At 38.5% G+C, this 17915-nt stretch overlaps 1 protein-coding gene across 1 annotated transcript; it reads right to left on the bottom strand.

Moving 5' to 3' along the window:
* Positions 1-12560: 12560 nt before the first annotated feature.
* LOC140927953 (riboflavin transporter 2-like) lies at positions 12561-17879 on the bottom strand. The gene is made up of 2 exons (XM_073377659.1): positions 16514-17879; positions 12561-14109 (listed from the first exon to the last, which is right to left on the bottom strand). Exons 1-2 carry the CDS (start codon positions 17708-17710, stop codon positions 13924-13926), a joined length of 1383 nt encoding a protein of 460 aa, XP_073233760.1. The 5' UTR covers positions 17711-17879; the 3' UTR covers positions 12561-13923.
* Between the last annotated feature and the right edge of the window lie 36 nt (positions 17880-17915).

Below are 17915 nucleotides of genomic sequence, written 5' to 3'. Positions count from 1 at the left end.
ATAGGTGCACTTTTCTAGGGCCAAGGTTTGCGCTAACGCATAATGTGGTCTGACAATTGTGACTTATTTTGCGTTAACTCAATCTGTGTTCTATGTCTTAAAACCAAGGTTTGCGCCAAAAAAACATCGCAAACCATAGCGAACTTAAAGAGTCACATTTTGAGATAAGTCATTCCATGTCCCTCCAATAACCAGGGGCACCCAACGACTGTGTCCTCCTAAATACACTGAAAACACTTTTTAGGCTACCCAGGGAACTTTTAGATCTACAAGGACTTCAGTATTATTTTCCCGAAAATTTTAGATGCAATTTAACGTATTACGAAAGTGAGAATTTTTCCGCTTCCTCTCTCCATCACATTCTCGAATCCGAAAATTTAGGTTTCCTTTTTCGTAAGAAAAATAGCCTAACCTGGGCAGTAAAATGGGAAAAATTAAACTTCAGAAAATCGTAGGAAATTTGTTAGATAAGCGTCAAAAATTTTACATAAATGGAACGATCATCTAGAAATTTTTAGTCGTCCTCAAATGATAGAAAATCCTAGGCAATATCTGCTTCTCCGAACAGATATTTTACAGAATTTACGCTCGTTGGGTGCCCCTGAATAAATTCCATATTTTGCGACAGCGCGAAATGTGGCTCCCAGATCGTGGACTTCATACAGGCTTCGTCCCTCAAACCAGGATTTGAGTTATCGCAAATCTGTGGACTTTAAGAAAGGAGTCACATTTTGCGATAACTCAATCTGTGTCCAACCAATCAATCACCGAAAGTCTCAGACATCTTTCTAGAAAAACTAGTGAGTTTACAACCGTTTCACCGTCAGCCGTCATCGGTCATGTTAGCAAAAACACTAATTTTTCCTGCGCTAATGAAGAATACAACACAAACAGCGAACTTACGCGTTTTATGCTCAAAAGATCGGTCTGTGACCGCTAGATTTGCATATCAGAAACGGAAACGATCAGTCATAGGCTGCATACTTTCGTAAGCGTTCGCGTTTTATTCGAGTTCACAATATTCATAGGATGCAGATTTGATTATGATCTGTATAGGGGCGTAGATGGTGAAAATATCATAGCGATTTGCCTTGTCCTCTCCGACAAGTTTTAGCTAACTTAACTGATTATGGGCTAGAATTAAGCTGATCGATAAGTTAATGAAAGCCGGAGAAAAACTGCTTAATGCGCTGTTCATATTTTTAGAACATGTAAAAACGTGAAATTTAACTTTAACGACGCACAGCCGGTCTTGTTTTTCGAAGTTCTTATTGTACAATGCCAAAACAGAATTAAATATATTCTCCTTTGCAGTCTTTCGGTCGCCATGTTTACTTGACCTTGCAAGACAAATTTTACTACCGTCCCCGACCCGCTAGAATTGCAAATTTTGCTCGAAGACCAAACTGCGACTGAGATTCTTTTCCAGTCCTATGCCGCGCGACTACCACGATAGATCGCATGACCTGATTGGCTTACATATCACATTACGTCAGAGGACGCGATCGACATGTTCACAAGACAGGACATAACTACATACACAGTTGTACTACAACGGTCAAGCCTCCTCCTCAGGCGCTTCGTTTTTCGCAAGGTAGAGGCGAGCAACTGGTGATGAGCCGCAAGGGAACATGGGAAGGGTATAGCCTTCCCGCCTTCCTTTGCGCGCGAGAGACGTCTGGGTACGAGGCAGATATGAGATCATGTAGGGGCACTGTTTGATGCAACTTTTAATATAAAAGTCTTAATCATCTTAATATAATGTTATTTCACAACAGACTGGATGCAAAATAAAACTTACCAGTAAAAGCATCCAAGTCTTTAAGTAAAACCAGAAACTCATAAGGGGTTGAAACGTGTAACTCTCATATGTTTGCTCTGTCCGATGCTCGTGATTATTCATTTTCGAAAGTACCATATTTGGAACGAGAAGAAGAGATAACTGACCAATAAAACTTCGTAAACAATGTGACGTAATTTTCCTTCAGGTTCCCGCGCCCGCTTAAAAAAATGGCCGACAAACGGGGGAAAAACTCCCGAAAGCCGAGAAAGCTTTCAAAGGTTGAAACCAGGAATATTACCGAAACACTGAGCAGGATATTATTGCCTTACCACCCGGGCCAAACGTAACATTATGAAACCCACTGACGGCCTCGCAACTTCTTGAAGTTGTCGATCACTTCAAAAAACGATGCCTCGTTGACCTCTGCACAGTAAACTTATACTGCAAATCGGCTTTTAAAATTCTTATGTTAAAAGTCTAGAATAAACAGTGAAAAATATTTTCGAATAAAATTCATAGCTGCGTATCGAAAGTGTCGAAAACGTGAACCTGACATCTTCGCAAAAAGTTATGCTTGTAATGAATGTGAGAAGCATTTTAAAAGCTTAAATTAAACTTAGATGTTGTAGTCACGATCGTGTTTTGAGCTAATTTTATGACTAAACAAACTCAAAACAATAGACAGAGAAGCCGTTTCTTGAAAATTTTTATTCGAAGTCCAAAAAGTTAATCCTTCAAAGCAATTCGGAAAACACTATCTGGATCGTGGATCCGTTCACGCAAGTGACATTGGCTAAGCACATGGCAAAATTCAACACAAAATCCATCTCAAATCAGGGCACATTTTGTGATTTTTCTTTAGCGCCGAAGAGAAAAATTTATAAAACGTCTATGAAACATTTAAAAATACATAAATTCCCTTTTAAAAAGGTAATTGTCTTGGCCATAGAGTGCAAAATGTACCTGAAAATTCAGCAAAAACTTCGCTGCCTTGGTTGCATTTCAAAACAGACCAAGGGCTCCGCCGTGAAGAAAACAAGGTTGAATTCCTCGAAGGACGATTTCTTGATGAAAAGCTTCCCTTTCTCCACAAAAAGAAAGCTGAGCATTCTTTTGAACTTTCTCTTTCCATTTTTTAACTTTTAGCGGTGTATTTTTAACCTTGAAATGCAGAACTCTTGTCTTAAAACATCTGCATGGTGATCGCGCAGCTGCCATTTTGTTGAAAATGGATATCCGTCACTAAGATTTCCAAATATGGTCAAAATGAATATTCACAAGCACTGAACGCGAGCTACCCGTTTCAACCCCTTATGGGTTTGTATAGGTAATGGCATGATTAGTAGTGTTATTTGGCATAAATACCACGAGTGATATTTCAAAATTGTTATACGTAATTTCACGAGCCGGTAGGCGAGTGAAATTTGAGACAATTTTGAAATATCACGAGTGGTATTTATGCCAAATATCACGTACAAATTATGCTATTATTTGTTTATACTACTACCCGCAAAGGGTTTGTAATTTTCACATGTAGGTATTTCAAATTAAGCTGAAATACCACTGCTCTAAGCCAATCAAATTACAGAAATTTCTCATGTAGTAGTATAACTGGTAAAACTATGGCAAGCCAAAAGTAGCAATATTCAATTCGTTTAATTTTATATGTAGTTTTGTATTATGTGTTCAACTATGCGTTTAATATTGAACTTATATTTAACATTCAACGCGGTATTCAATATTCAACTTCGCATTCAACATTCAACTATTCATTTTATATTCAATTCCTTATTCACCCATTCAATTATCTATTCAACAATTTCAACCATCTATTCAGCATTCAACTTAAATTTTTAAAACATTCAACTATTCATTCAACATTCAACTTTAATTCAACATTCAACTATTCATTCAACATTCAACTATTCATTCAACTCTTTTGAGCCTTCACTACTTCGGGTCAGTGACACAGATCATTGCTTGTTAAAAACATGGCGGCGGCGGCTAGAAGGTCGGCATTACATTCTACCCACCAAAACCACATCGATCGAGAGGGACTGAGATTGAATTTTGAATAACTTAAAAGTCGTAACCGAAGATTCTCGGAAAATGTACGGATGATATGCACGAACAACCGAACATCAGAATACTAGATCGGACGTTCTAACCACTGAACCACCAGGACTCTAGCGTTAGTGAAGTCGGAATTCTACTATACCAGCAGAGTGTACTACACTTCTGTCCTGGGAGCTGAAAGAAAGAGAAAGGCTCGAGAAAGGCTGCGTCTATTTCACAGTTGTGGGGGTGCAGAAAATATATCAGGGGGGTACAGTTTCATGCATAATGACTGAGATGTTAGTAAGATGTTGGAAACGAGCAAAGCGGCGAGAACGAATCGCGAAGCTCGCTGGTAAGTGCTCGTTCTTTCTCACCCGGAGAAAAATCAAGAACAACCTCTGGAACCAGGGTAGCTAGGTGTAAATTACAGCGAGTTTTATTTATATCCCCCCACCCCCCCCCCCTAACTGCAAGAAGAGGATTCTTTCCGGCATGGATTTTATCGACTATATTGACTTCCAAAATTATTTATGATTGACTTCCAAAATTCTGAATTTGTAAGACTTCTGAATGTACATTCACAATTACGTTTTTCGCTGCCGTTTCATAATTACGATCACAAGCAACGAACCTTGAAACACACAAACACACAAAACGGATCGAAATCCACCAATCACAAATCACAAACCTTGACCTTTTGAACCCGTTAAAGTAAAGTTTTGTTTTCTGAGAGGTCCGTTAAGATGATTGACGGCAGCGAAAAATGCAATCGTCAGTTGGCTTTTGAACTTCAGAATTGGCATGTTTGTGAAAAGCACAGTAATGGATACACACCAAAGTTCCCAAAATCTTTGTCCACTTTGAAGCAGGAAAACTTGGTCGTCGATCTCTTTTCAAACTCTGCGATGAGTTCTCAGCAATTTTCCTATCGAACGCGGGTTCGTAACTTAAAATTCCCGCCATGATCTTCTTGTTTGTTTTCGGGGATAAAAGTAAAAAAATAAAAATTTTGTATGTGTAAACAATAACAACTTGTAAAAACCATGATTAAAATTTCCATTGTGTCAATAATTATTATGCTTTATCTTAAAAAGTCCGTCAGTACTTTGCAGAAGCGTAACTATGCGCCTAAAAAAATTAATACCTTTGCCTCTTTGGAGATTTAACAATGGTTGTAGGTAAAGGCTTATATGTGCGGTCTGGACAGGTCGAGTGGTTTTGGTGGATGTAGACTTCAACATCCACCAAAACCACCAACAACCACCATCAGTGTTCGGGGCTAGATGTGTATCACGTAGCCCCATGAAATGTCTGAAACATGTTTTAAAACTTCATGTACAATATTTGCCGAAATACAGTTATACTCGTTATATTCATCCTTTGTTGGCGAGAACGCGATCTCCCAAATATAATAAAGCTCAAAGCAAAAGAAAGGCGAATCCCCGAGAGGCGAATACATGTACATCAAAACATCGTAGGCATCTTTATTTGGTATAACATGTCACAAGGTGTCCAAAATTCAATCTCAGTCCCTCTCGATCGATGTGGTTTTGGTGGGTAGAATATAATGCCGACCCGGCTAGAATGCCAGCTACGGAAATAGAAGCTTATGAAGGTGACACAAGGCTCCACTTCGATGGGGAGTCTGACTTTCCAAGGTTTCTTGACTCGGTTCTTCAAAGAACTGACCAGATTTCCCAGACGAAAGTGGATGAGGAAATTGTGGAGGAGCATATTGTCGTTGTCGATCAAACGGTGCGTATACCCAGGTATACCCCGAGACAGCAGTGCGAATATTAACGCCTAGGACAAAGAAACCTTAGATAAACTCTCACCAGCGTTCAATGATGTCGATCAGCCCTGCAGCAATGTTTAGCCAGAGCAGCCGTCTCCCACCATAATACTATTATTGTATGGGTATGACCCAGAGGGCCCCTTTCCTTCAGAAGAAGAAGAATGTTGTCGAACCAATTTCTTTAGATAAAAGCAAGAGCCATAATAGGACTCTTGATAAAAGGCATTCTATGGTGCTATGTGTTAGATGTTGTTGACCCTCTAACACAGTCCACTCATCTGGGTATCGATCTTTATATTCACGCACTAAACCTGGTCAGGGATAGAATGTAATGATAGTTAGATCTCCCTGGAACAGACAATTACGACTAAGAATTCACAAAAATTGTGAAAACACGGGTAAAATTCTGAAAATTTCAAGCGTAAGATGTAATTTTGTGAAATTTGACATTCATTTTCTCGGACTCCCATGAGAAATGTTCTTTGGTGGGCTCGCTGGTGAAAGTGGAAACCCCAAATACTCTAAACAAGCATTATATTTAAGTCCTATTATATTATTAGTAATAATTTAAACAATTGAACATGCACCTGCCTTTTTTCAAACTTGTCTAACTTTTACTTTGTCAAAAAATGAGCATCTTCCTAGGGGTCAAATATTAAAAGCCCTAGCCCAGCCCACATTGTTTTTTTTAGGGGTGTAGTTGTCATTTCCCCCACAAGCATCCTGATCACTTTTACATTGGAGCCTGTGCTCCTCACGTCTGGGTAGTAATTTTCTGTTCCAGGGAGATCTAACTATCATTCCATTCTATCCCTGACCAGATCTAGGGCTTGAATATAAAGATCGATACCCAGTTGAGTGGACTGGGTTAGAGGGTCAACAACATCCATCACATAGCACTCTATTGAATGCCTTTTATCTAAAGAAATTGGTTCGAGAACAACGTTGTTATCTTCTTCTGAAGGAGAGGGGCCCTCTGGGTCATACACATACAATTGTGGTGGGAGACACGGCTGCTCTGGCTAAACACTGCTGCAGGGCTGATCGACATCACTGAACGCTGATGAGAGATTATCTAAGGTTTCTTTGTCATGGGCGTTAATATTCGCACTGCTGTCTCGGGGTATACCCAGGTATACGAAGCAAACGCACCGTTTGATCGATAATGACAATATGTTGCTCCACAATTTCCTCATCTACTTTCATCTGGGAAATCTGGTCAGTTCTTTGAAGAACCGAGTCAAGAAACCTTGGAAAGTCAGACTCCCCATTGAAGTGGAGCCTTGTGTCATCTTCATAAGCTTCTATTTCCGTAGCTGGCATTCTAGCCGCCGCCGCCATGTTTTTAAACATAGGCACGTTAAACGTGCATGAGCTATTTTGAATGCTTCAGTGTAACTTTAATGTTCTTCTTTAATGTTCTTCAGTGTAACTTTAATTTTGCTTCGGTCTAACCTTACCAAGAGTGATGAATCTACCTCTTTCATCCTAAATGTAGATTGGGTTTTCATGCGAAATTGCGTATGATAAATGGTACATAAATGAAAACGCGAAACGCTCAGCTGAGTCGATCCTCAAGCTATATATTCACTTTCCTCTGTCTTTCCCTGTTACATCATGCAAGTTAAACAAATCGTTAAAGTGAAATAAATTTCTACTCACCAAACGTTGATTAGAAGGAAAACTCTAAGGTTTCCTCGGAGTTTCTTAAGCCAAAATATGACTCATCGAATACTGAATAGTTACGAAATACCAGGATTTTTATCATTGTGGTAGATGGTTGCATCATCATAATTCACGAGGTTTTCACGTGCGATTCTACTCAGTGAAACAGTCTTTAACTCCGACAACTTATTTCTTCATGTTTTAAAAGCTATTGCTTCTTAAAAGACAAGAGCCTTTTTTAAGGCATTGGTTACAAAACGAAACAGGTCTTCATACGTCCAAGTTACTATTTATCATTGTGAAAAGCCAATCTGCATGAGATGTACAGTCACACAGCTGGCACGTGAAAGTGTTGGACTTTGCCCCCTTTCGTCGTTCGTACGTGAGGGAATTCGAGTTATCATTCAGTAAACTAGTAAACAGATTTATAAAAATAACTCACGCACACAATTTGCACGTGAAGATGTTGGTCTTTGGCCCTTTTACAATTCGTACGTAAAAAAGGGCAAATTGTTATACTACAAAATTTTCTCAAACGATTTTAAGAAATCACCTCGGCTTCATTATAACATCTGGAATTAAATTATGTTTCATGCAACGTCAAGGTTGATAACCTAACATTTATTAACATTTGTGAAACAGTCTTTAACTCCGACAACTTATTTCGTCATGTTTTAAAAGCCATTGCTTCTTAAAAGACAAGAGCCTTTTTTAAGGCATTGGTTACTAAACGAAACAGGTCTTCATACGTCCAAGTTACTATTATTATTGTGAAAAGCCAATCTGCATGAGATGTACAGTCACACAGCTGGCACGTGAAAGTGTTGGACTTTACCCCCTCTCGTCGTTCGTACGTGAGGGAATTCGAGTTATCACACAGTAATCTAGTAAACAGAATTATAAAAATAACTCATGCACGCAATTTGCATGTGAAGATGTTGGTCTTTGGCCCTTTCACAATTCGTACGTAAAAAAGAGGCAAATTGTTTTACTACAAAATTTTCTCAAACGATTTTAAGAAATCACCTCGGCTTTATTACAACATCTGCGATTAAATTATGTTTCATGCAACGTCAAGATTGATAGCCTAACATTTATTAACTTTCAAGAAAATTATCAAACTGCTGAAATAAATTTCTACTTATATCATGTTGCTCCACTCAATATAACAGTATCTAATTATTGTGTCAACTAGCTTCTTCCAATTTTATTCCCTAACGCTACTGTTTCTACTTAAGTTACGCATCTTTACTAAATAGAACGAAAAGATCGGTTGAACTTTGTAAGCGAGAGAATAATATTTTTAAAGCTTGTTTACAGGATTAACATCACTCGATACAGCTTTCCAAAAAATAAGCTGCCTTTTAAACTTCTAAAACCACATTTTATAGGGTGCATACTTTCGAATTAAAGTCTATATCTAAATATCAATTATTGCTTCATTGGAAGAGATTTGAAATTATATGATCTTTTATACTCTACCCAGTTGTAGCAGGTGAAACAGAACTCATACCGTCGTGCGTTGTACCGATAGCCGAATTAGGTCAGAAATGCCTGGAAGCAGCATCCACACTTAAATATGAACCCTTAAACAGCTGCATCACTGTTCACAGCGTTTGAATCATGAAGATATTTTATGTAATGCTTTCAAACACCTGTACCCGTAATAAAAGACGAAAAAATTGTGAAGGATCAAGATGGCGGTCTCAAAGTGCCCTTGTTCGACCTTTACCAATGCCATGTTTAAATAGATGCCAAGATCTCATTGGTTCCTAAGCATCAACTCATAGTACCTTCAACCTTATTGGCTCTTGCAACAAACATCCGAACATACAAAGTTACAAAGCCACAAAGATACATACGCTCACACCACTGACATATGAGCTATTTTTTCAAAATAGCTCAACAAGCAATGATCTGTGTCCCTGACCCGAAGTAGTGAAGGCTCAAAAGAGTTGAATGAATAGTTGAATGTTGAATGAATAGTTGAATGTTTTAAAAATTAAAGTTGAATGCTGAATAGATGGTTGAAATTGTTGAATAGATAATTGAATGGGTGAATAAGGAACTGAATATAAAATGAATAGTTGAATGTTGAATGCGAAGTTGAATATTGAATAACGCGTTGAATGTTGAATATAAGTTAAATATTAAACGCATAGTTGAACACATAATACAAAACTACATATAAAATTAAACGAATTGAATATTGCTACATTTGGCTTGCCATATAAAACCAGTTCTTTTGCTTTGCTTTGCTAGCCTGAATTTCATCCGATTACTTCGAGTCGTTATTACTCCCTCAATTCAGACGTTGTTGAGAGGAGAAAACGACTCGAAGCAATCGGATGAATTTCAGGCTATCGCTTTGCCTCTTTAATTTGATTTTTTTTATGGGTATATAGATTGTCATTCGCGTCTTTAATTTCGCAATTCTTTTGCAGTCGAGAAAAACGCGAAATCAAAGACCCGTGAAAGCATTTGCCAGTTTTCTCTCTCGGCCCTTTCTCGCTTGTAGGACGGGTAGGTCAGAGAACCCACTCAATAGATACGCATAGTTATGGGCTCCTGCAACAGCCTATAATTATACGGCCTTCAACATATGCCGTGAATAGCCTATTATATGGCCGTCCTACTACTCACATTAATAAACTTCAGAGTTTAAAATGCTGCTGCCAGACTTGTAACTAACACTCCTCGTACTTATCATATCACTCCCATGAGTAAAAGATCTTCACTGGGTGCCCATCAAATACCATCCTCGGAGACCCAGGGGCAGTTAGTCGGGTCGATAAAATGTTCGTGGTGAAAGTTTACTCAGTAAGTAAACGTTCACCACGAACATTTTATCGACCCGACTAACTGCCCCGGGGTCTCCGAGGATGATCAAATACAGAATTGAATTTAAAATTGTGTTATTAACATTCAAGTGCCTCTACGAACTTAGTGCTCCACAATATCTGGTCGATCTTATTGCTGTCGCTGCCCAGTCAAGATATAATCTTAGGTCAAGGAATGCAACTTTGTTTGTACCAGTGATACCAGCCAACTCTCCCAAACTGTACGTGCAACAGTCTTGCGGCGGAGATCAGAAACAATCAGAGCCTCATATCTTTTAAGCGAGCTCTCAAAACGTACTTTTTAAAGATAGCTTTTTAATTGACTTATTTATTTATTTTAAAGTTTTTAGTTTTTATCTGTATTATTTTATTATTATTATTTTTTAACAGAGTTCACTGAATCGACTTACATTTGATTCGACTTATTTATATCTTATCGTCTGTTATGCGCATATGAAAATATTTCTATTGTATATGCGCAATATAAGTTTTATATTTATTTATTCGGCTGATTAGGAAAGAGGAAGGATGGCTGGTGGTATACAGCAACCTAGAGGGTGTACTGGCGCACGTGGGTACTCGAAAAGTTCGAAAGATTCTTGGTAGAACCAAAAACAAAGAAAAGGAGCAGAAAGGAAATTTTATAAGCAATTAAAATAATTGAAAACGAACAATTATCTCAATATCTGTATCAGTCCGCATTTAGATGTTTTCAGATGTTGTAGGCTACGCCCAGCAATTGAAATGGAGAGGTTGCTTGCAGGCTTGGCAAAGCAAAGCTGTTATCCAAACGCAATTGCCTGTATATAGAGTATATAGAAAAATAAAAAACAAAAGATAGCTAGGTTTTTTGGAATTAGCCGGCGAAGATCCGTTTTCTGTTATAATCACGGCGCCTGTGTTCACACGCCCCCTCCCATCTCCCTGATTTTTTTTAGGGGAGGTGGCGTCGATAGAACTTTAATAGACCAACTTAGGGTACGAACTCGAAATCGAGAGTCGAACTCAAACTTGAAGGCTGAAACAAGGATAGGTAATTATTTGCGTGTGTTCATATTAAGTATCTTAATATTATCTATCACTCGATAGAACTTAGGGGGCGAAGTCCAAATCAGGGTGAACTCGAACGGGGCAAACTCAAAAGGGGGCGAAACCGTCTGTACACAGGCTACTTTGCTATTCACAGTTTAGTTCTTTAGTTTTTGTCTCTTTACTGATCCGCATGTTTTTTACAGATCATACCGCCGAACCAGTCATTCATGTTTAAAATGCTTTATTTTTGCTTCTTTTTTTTTTCGGACTGTTAACAAAACCGGGTCAAAAATCCAACAGAAAGAGCCCCCTTCTTTCCGATGATCCCTATAAAGAACCACTGGTTTTGAGTTTCTGCTCTATTTCAATCTATGTCGTCTATTAACCCATTCGCCCCTGAATCGCTTGTAACCAGTCAAGGCAAGAGAAGATACATCCTCGGAGACCCAGTGGCCGTCAGTCGGGCGGGAGAAAAGGCGCGACGAAAGTTTTCAAGCCCTGGGTCTCCGAGGATGGAGAAGATAAAGCCTGGAGTTCCTCTTAGTCAAGGACACTTCTGTAAATAACCTGTTCTTTCAACCATACCACAGGTGGCCCAAGCGTAATATGAGAGTTTGTATGGGAAATAAAGAGTTTGAAACTTCAACGAAATAAATGAAGTAAAGGCGATAAAAGTTATCAATAAAGTGTAGATATTGTTTCCTGGAGTCGTTGTCTTTGTTTTTACGAAATTTCAGCTCTATTTGAGTACTTTTAGATCATCTGACTTGACAGTCTCTTATTATTACAATGTCAGGTCAGATGATGTAAAACATCTATCTACATCTACATTTATTAATTGACAACGCTTTCGCATCAAGTCAATATAAAAAGTACAAAAATGGCGCCGAAAACTTCGTAAAAACAAAGACAACGACTCCAGGTAACAATAGGTACACTTTATTGATGACTTTTATCGCTTTTACTTCATTTATTTCATTTAAGTTTCAAACTCTTTACTTCCTATTCAAACTCTCATTTTATGCTTGGGCCACCTTTGACCATACAAGATTGTGAGCACCATTTCAGTCCAGGGGGCCGGAGAAAAAGGCAGAAAACGACGTAAAGTTTATCCAAATCACTTGGATTCCAGTAAAAATATTGGCCAACTACTCCCATCCCGGTTTGGGAGCACTCCCTTAGCTTATATGGCCTAATAGGGTATGTGCCGCCATGTACAATCTAAAGAGAAAACAGAGGGTCCGTGAACAGCCTAATATTAGTGATTATTTTAAAGGGGTTTTATTTGTGAAAAGTCGTATTCGTCGATTTCCCGAAAGCTGTCGTTTCCATCTAGTTTAAGGCCTTTTAGGTCCGGCTGAACAAGCTTTAAGGTCTTAACATTGGATAAGAGCCAGGATATTTTTACGAACCGCACTGGCAACAAAGTGAGTGGTGTGAATAGATACAAGTCATGTTGGACCAGCTTCTGCCGCTTTTTTCAAAAGTAAAATTTTAGGGAGTTTGTATGTCCGCCGACTCATTTTACTGCATTAATTGGAACAGCATAATAAAATTGCCAAGGGTACGAAAGTGGGAATGAAGCCTTACATTGTACATCATACATAAAAAGTAGCATTATTAATTCAAAATTTATTGCACAACAACCTTCTTGTTCACATTTCTAAAACTCAAATGCAATAACGTTAAAACAGCTTTACTCCCTTTATAAATAATCAATAGATAAATATCCCGCAATTGTAACCATTACATGTGTAAACTCCAATGAAAAATGTCAGTTATGTACATTCAACTGCAGACAACTTCATAAAACAGAGACATCAGCAGTAGGCTGCAGTGGTGTGGACGGCTTGAAAAGCTAACTGTATTTTTGGATAGGTCAAGAATGCACAAGAAACTCATCCCAGTGCTTTGTGTCTACAAAAAGCGGTTTTTATAATGTAGAAAAGTTATCAGTTATCCCAATTTAATGATAAAAACGCTTTCAGGAAATTAAAAAAATATATAATTTTTCAAATTTCAGTTGCACACTCTCTCTTCTGCAGGGGCTTCCGCTGGGTATCCCTATAAAAATAGCACTAATAAAAAAATAGAAAGCTTGCAGGAGACGATGGGATGCGCGCTCTCTTTTTCTTTCTCCCCAGTTCCCCACAACACAAAGAGGCCTATATGTGGAGGAGAGAGAGTTGTACACAAAGACGTACGTACATATGGATGCTTTATGTTCCCACTTAGCCGACTCCTAAATTTACCCATAAGTGATTTCAAAAAAACCTATTGAGAGACGTATGCAATACTGTTAAATTTGAAGGGACTGTAATTCAAATCTCAAACAGTATCAGGACTTCTACAAATTATTGTGATTGTAATTTTGCCACTCAGGTGCTCAGATATCAATTGTCTTGGACACAAAACACTCCAATCACTAAATCCACCGAAGCCATAAGAACATCTGCGTGCGAGGCTTCAATTTCATCTTGCCAGTATGTAAAAGGCACTAACTCAATGCTGGACACTGTCAGGGAAATAACTGACCTCATATCAACTATCAAGCTTCAATAAACACTTAAAATTCTTTGATTGCATCAATTTAAGTTTTTTGATCATTCAAGCAACAACATTGTTAAACAAAGAATCAAGTTATTCAGTAGTCTCAAAATCATAACTGTTCACCAAGTTTTACACCAGTCTACTGCTTTTTACACAGTAGAAAATTATTGTAAGGACTGAAACAAAACCACAATTATTTTTCATCCTTGTTTGAAATAGTGGTAGACATTTACAGGAGCAAAAATTACCAGAGCACCAATACAGGAGCCCACTTGAGTGCTTATTCCATACCACAGCAAATGCTTGTGACCTTTTTCACGCATGATTCCTCCAATGGCAACTTTGATATATGTTACCACAGCAACAGCAGCAACGCTTACCACAACCTATAAGTTAAAAAGTTAATTTAAGTTGGTGCCGGTATCACTAAGTGAATCCCATATTTTAGTGCAAAAGTTCAGCTTCCTGCTAATATTATAAGAAAAATATCTAAAAAATTTCTTTTTTAAAATTGGAAGGGATGCTAGCAACAAAAAGTTCTTTAAAGTACAGAGGTGTCAACAACTGACGTGGGGCACCACGGGCTCATAAAAAACGTAATAGAACGGTACCGAAAAAAGGGCGAGCGTTTACACGTTGAAAAGAAAACAAAAATGTGGGTACGGAACCGTTTTTTATCGGTTCCGTTCTGAAAGGGGTCCATAGCCGCCTATGGACCTTTTTAGGAACGGAACGGATACAACTGGAACGGGTCAAGTACCGTTTACACGTCGAATTTTGTCGGAGCCGTTCGTCTTTTCATCCGGGCCGTTCCAATTTTTTCGGTCGTGTAAACGGGCCTTAAATTAAAATACTATCAGCTCTAACTAATTAATATAAAAAAAAATTTTATATATATCTATTTACAAAGAATAAAATTTACAACAATATACATCCTAAAACAAAATGCGGATATTATAATATAAAATAATACTTATTGATTGAGAGGTGTCCTTTTTGTCTACAAAATCTCATTTATGTACAACATAGAAGGCAGTTTTTACAGCCCTCTGTGATTACTTGTTCAAGATCTACCTTAGAAATTTTCTTTTTAACGCCGTCAATTGATTCTGCGTTTTTCACATCCTTGCTTAGTTTAGACCATATTACTGGGCCCACGTATCTCAGGCTGTCTCACGTAATTTGTTGTGTTGTATCGAGGATTAAAAAAGTCACCACAATTTCTGAGCCCATAGCGAGGTTTATCTAGCTTAAAAATGTCCTTTATATACGGAGGGCAATATATTGTACTTTGCCTTATACATAATTACGGCTATATCCTGCAATCGGTGACAGCCTAGTGTCGTGAATTTAGCTTTTCTCAAGAGTTCATCAAGGCTTAGTTAATTCACTTAGCCATGAGGGTCTTTTAAACTTGACAGCATATTTCTTTGTTTTGTCTCCTGGTTTTATAAAATAGCATTACAAAATAACTTGGGAGAGTTTTGGAGCCACTAAATGCCAAAACAAGAATTGACAATTTTCGGTCACAACACTTTCACTCCCTTTTTTCTTGCATATTGAACACTTTCATAACAAGAGTATAGACAATGCTTGTTAGAAGCTTCTACATATGAGAAGGTGTGATGAATGTTTCAAGACGGCAGCTGTTAGGGTAATATTGAAAAGGGACTTAGCCTTGAGACAACAAAGTAAGAAAGATGTTATGATGACAAATAACACAAAAATGGTTTAACACTGTGGCACCGACGAAGACAAGCCCAAATACAACAATAAAATACCAACAGGGACATACCTTAGCTTCCTCCTCACTACTCAAAACAATGGGCTTTGAATTCTTACAGGGACATTTGTACCTGCCCTTAGAGGGACCCCACTATCATGTGTTATGCCAATGAAAGAACAAGTGTGGAAGGAGTACTGCTTACTTATAATTTTATAAATTAAGAATAATCACAGCAATGTGAGACATTTTGGAGATGCACTGCCTTTCTTAGGCCCGGTTCAGATACCGAACGTTTCATGAGCTGAACCTCATTCAAATTAAGACCGACCTTAAATTATTTATTTCCTAATTCAAATGGAGAAAAATGCTCATTTCCAAGTCAAACTGCTAGCAAAATATGCTATAATTTACACATCAGGTTTGGTACACAAAAAAATTGGTGTCTGAATCAAAGCTATTCCAAAGTCGATCCGTAATGGAAATTCCCAGCTGGGCTAGGCAGGAAGGATGGTTGAGCCCTTCCTATGAGGTGAAATTGATCAACAGTGCTTCCTTTTCTACAGATAACGACCTAACATCAAGATTAAGCATTTTAAACTGTATTTCTAACCATAATAACCTCATCCCAAAACATCTCAATTATGCTCTTACAGATTTTGCTTAAAATTCACGAATATCAAGGTGGCTGTTGGAGGAAAAAGCTCCTGTGAATGATTTTTGAAGAACAGTTACCAGTGCAGAGAAATACTCCGGCAAGTAAAATAGATAAATTATGGCGTTATTTTATTGCTATTACAACTCTGATAACAACCCTGATCATAACAAATTTTCATCTTTATCTAATACAACTGTGGTGGCAATTTTTCCAATATTTTTGTTTATGGGGAAGTAGTTTATGCTCAATCTTGGGAGGTATTGACCCTGAAAAACTGTATCGAGGCACCTTAATACAATGTATTAGGTTCGCCTAATGAAAAGCTCGGTGTCTCAAGCGGGCCTTATTGGTAAAAAGGGTTGACTGCTGAACCCTTTTTTGAGCTACATGTAGAACACAATGTACTTACAATTAAAGCTGCACCAGAATCTTCACATTGTAGAAGTACCGTGGGACTCTGCAATGCGATGATGAGAATGTATGTGCACATACCCAAGTACACAAAACTCAGGACACTTATTACTATCATTGATTTGGTGGGAATGAAGGGAAACACAAAACATGTGAGAGGATTAACAATGTTTGACAGGGTGAGTGTCAGATGATAAATATAATAGCTGTATGGAATGCAGGCATATGATTGGATAGCTGGTATAATTCCATTACTCAAGCCATTGACTACGGCTATCGTCACTAACATCAATGTGACACCACTTGTTGACAATGTTTTAACACCAAGATCATCATGGTCAACATGACCTGCTGCATATTTTCCATACTCTAGCCTTTCCTCACGGGAGACAAGTTCTAAAGCTTGATCACCGGCCTGTGCACCACCTTCATAGTTTTTAGCCACCTGTTCTCGCTTAGCAACAGGGAGGTAATTAAGCCCTATGAATGCCAAACCACAAGCCACCATCATTGCCGTTAAAAACCAGAAAAACACCTCTGCTGAGAATTTGGGTCCTGGACCCCAACGTCCTGAATCTGTATTGTTTTGTAAGGTTCCATTGGTACTGTTAACAGATGCTAATGTAGGCTTTGGACAAGGGTCATGTGACCCTCCTCCCACACCCTGCGCTAATGCAACCAGACCAGGTAAGAGACCGCTTAACCCTTGACCTGCAAAATACGGGCTCATGTATATCTCTCGGAAGGTAGCCATATACGGAAGAAACGTGACAGAAGAGGCGCAATCTACCATAGAGAACACGAAACATAGGACTAGTAGCGCTGTACTTCGTTCAGCTCCAGCGATATAACTTGTCTCTTTCCAGAAAAATGCCAGTAACGTGCACGCCGCAATTCCCACGATCACACTGATGTATATTACAGGCACCTCACGAACCACACGGGGGAAGAATTTATTTCCCACTGTAAAGGCCAGTGGGGCTACGTTTGCCAGCTGGATTATAACGGTTAGATAGGAAGGTAGTGACCAACTCTCGGGTATTTCTTGAACTATTATTGGCATCTCGACCCAGAGTCCATTGATGGCAATCCACGAACCAGTTCCAAAAATTACCACGAGTACGTAGGTAATTATTGAAATGTTTGAAAAAGCGTTTTTCATCTTGTTTCGCAAGCGTCCCGGTGCCATTGTCATTGAATTTTCCTTCCTTTACGTTTCACTGGCCGTACCAACAGCGTTACATAACGGAAAAGAACAAGGACAAACCCTGTCAACGGTGGGGTCCTAGAGAATGCTGTGGAGGTATGAACAAGAGGGGAGGGAACAGAACAGGGGCGGAAATGACAAATGCTAAAAGCTACATTCCATGAAAGAAGAAAAAAAAACAAGCAAAAAAAAA

The sequence above is a fragment of the Porites lutea genome, chromosome 2 (genome assembly GCF_958299795.1).
Source record: "Porites lutea chromosome 2, jaPorLute2.1, whole genome shotgun sequence".
Taxonomy (NCBI): Eukaryota; Metazoa; Cnidaria; class Anthozoa; order Scleractinia; family Poritidae; genus Porites; species Porites lutea.
The sequence above is the reverse complement of the archived record's forward strand: the minus strand, read 5'-3'. Positions and strand labels throughout refer to the sequence as shown.